The sequence below is a fragment of the Notothenia coriiceps genome, unplaced genomic scaffold (assembly GCF_000735185.1).
Source record: "Notothenia coriiceps isolate Sejong01 unplaced genomic scaffold, NC01 NC01_scaffold00029612, whole genome shotgun sequence".
NCBI lineage: Eukaryota > Metazoa > Chordata > Actinopteri > Perciformes > Nototheniidae > Notothenia > Notothenia coriiceps.
In genome coordinates this window covers 5,550-7,632 of record NW_011362313.1, presented here as the reverse complement: position 1 = coordinate 7,632, position 2,083 = coordinate 5,550, and the positions used below count along the sequence as shown (strand labels likewise).

Sequence of the window (2,083 nt, the reverse complement as noted above, 5' to 3'; positions counted from 1 at the left end):
TCAACAGTATTGCGAAAAAATTGGTTGCATTACAAAATATTTATTTCTGAGTAAGTGTTTGAAACAGTGTGGTGGTCTTTTTCACTCAGCCTGACCCAGACAAGCCTTACATTTGATCAGCAATACTTCTACTTGAGGTGGGGCCATTGGTAACAAATTGCCTTTAAGGATGTTTTTAAATCTCAAAGTTCAGACTTTCATTAGTTGAGAACAACTCAAATGTGTCATGGTGAAAAGCTTAAAGGGAATTGACTCAGTGATGATTTAAAGGCATTCAAAATGTGCGTGAAAACATTGAAAAGTTGAATAGCAACCCAAAGCCCACCCATAAATCCCACTTATAAGTCAACCCCTGCGGAAATAAGACCCGAAAGAAAGAGGATAGGTCTGTGGAAAGGAAAACAGGCAGAGAAATGGGCAGCTCAAACCAAAACAACTCAAAGTTTCCAAATGTAAATAAAAGGAGAGAAATGAGATTAGAGGATACTGCGTGTTAAGGAACAGAAGACAGGATTAGGATCATTAGGACTGGCCGATTAAAAATGTATCCAGATTTTGAAACCTAATTATTTTGTTGCATGAATGTTGTTCATTTAACCAAAAATTACATGTGCAGGAATAATTGGTGCTCTTGGTTTTTTTGAACATGTTCAGCTAACATGCTATTTCCTGGATAACAATAAAAATAAAGGAAAAGTAAAAAAAAACACAATGACAGTGAGATAAACCAAGAGTGGAAATTGTGAATAAGGGAACAATAATAGCTAGCAGATGAAATACAAATGAAACATTGAAGTTCCTTACCTTCTTCATGTTGGCACCAACGTAACTCTTGGCCTCCTCTTTGAACTGTGGTAGTCTGGAAGAAACGACACATAGTTCAGTTGAGACCATGTTTGGGAAAGGCTTCCTCTTGTATATACAGGAAATTGAATATCAAGAACTTGCAGGTAAACATTTATTTTGTAATTGATGGTTCAGATGATGAGTTTAAAAAAGGTCCATATTCCATCATCGAGAAAAATAAATAATGTATGCAGCGCACATTTCCATCAGAACTAAAACAAAACCCAACTGAGCAGGTGAACCTCACAGAGCATGAGCTGGTGAAGCAGACACATGTTGAAATGTAGTGAGACTCAACTCATCAGGTGACTTTTCAGAATTGGATGTGAAATGAATAGTTACCTGAATGCTTAACTATTCTGGCTTTGGTTTTAGTTTTAGAGTGTTCATCATTTGAATCCAACTGCATATAAAGCTTAGCCTGTTATTCACAAGCTTTTAGATAGGATTTGTTCTAAATGAAGCAGAAGCTGGTGTCAGGTTCATCTGACTTAGCACTAAGTATTAGCACTATTTATTTGGTTCCTTTGTGTCGGTCAGTCTGGACCCATACTAGGGAATTAAAAGCCAGTAACTATGATTCATTATTTGAAGTATCAATCAATCAATCAATCAATCATTTTGTCTATACTGTATATCGTCAGCAAATTGTGAAAAATGACAAGCTTCTGAAATTCCATCAAGATTGAGATTTTTGATTTATAACAAAAAACAGAAGAAACAATTAATCCAAAAGGAATGTGGAACTTGTTTTAGGTGCTTCTGAAAAGGCAATATCAGGGTGGGAATCTCTCTCTCTCTCTGTGTGTGTGTGTGTGTGTGTGTGTGTGTGTGTGTGTGTGTGTGCGTGCGTGCGTGCGTGCGTGCGTGCGTGCGTGCGTGCGTGCGTACGTGCATAGGAAAATGAGATGTCACTAGCTGTCACGCACACATACACACAGACAAACACAAAAAATAAGAGGGGCCTGCGCCCTCCCCCATTGACTGGGCGTTAATAGAGTGTTGTCTTGCGAGCGCGATTATTGGATGATCTGTGGGTCCAACAGATTAACATGCCTAATACTTTCAGCAGGCAATCTTACAGCTGTTCATCACTCCCTGATGGGGGGTGGGGCAGCGCAGACCCTCTCACATCTCTATTATCCAGGGTCTGAGGCAAAGTGAGGGCTGGGAGTCGAACTGGAGGGAAATGAGATGTGGTGTGTGTGTGTGTGTGTGTGTGTGTGTGTGTCAGAAG

General features: G+C 39.5%; 1 protein-coding gene across 1 annotated transcript in view; it reads right to left on the bottom strand.

Moving 5' to 3' along the window:
• Nucleotides 1-569: 569 nt before the first annotated feature.
• Nucleotides 570-2,083, bottom strand: part of LOC104958982 (golgi-specific brefeldin A-resistance guanine nucleotide exchange factor 1-like) — a 4,556-nt gene continuing 3,042 nt past the window's right edge. Inside the window, exon 4 of the mRNA XM_010786826.1 lies at nt 570-859. Coding sequence (XP_010785128.1) covers nt 655-859 — 205 coding nt within the window. The 3' untranslated portion in view covers nt 570-654. The remainder of the gene's footprint in view (nt 860-2,083) is intronic.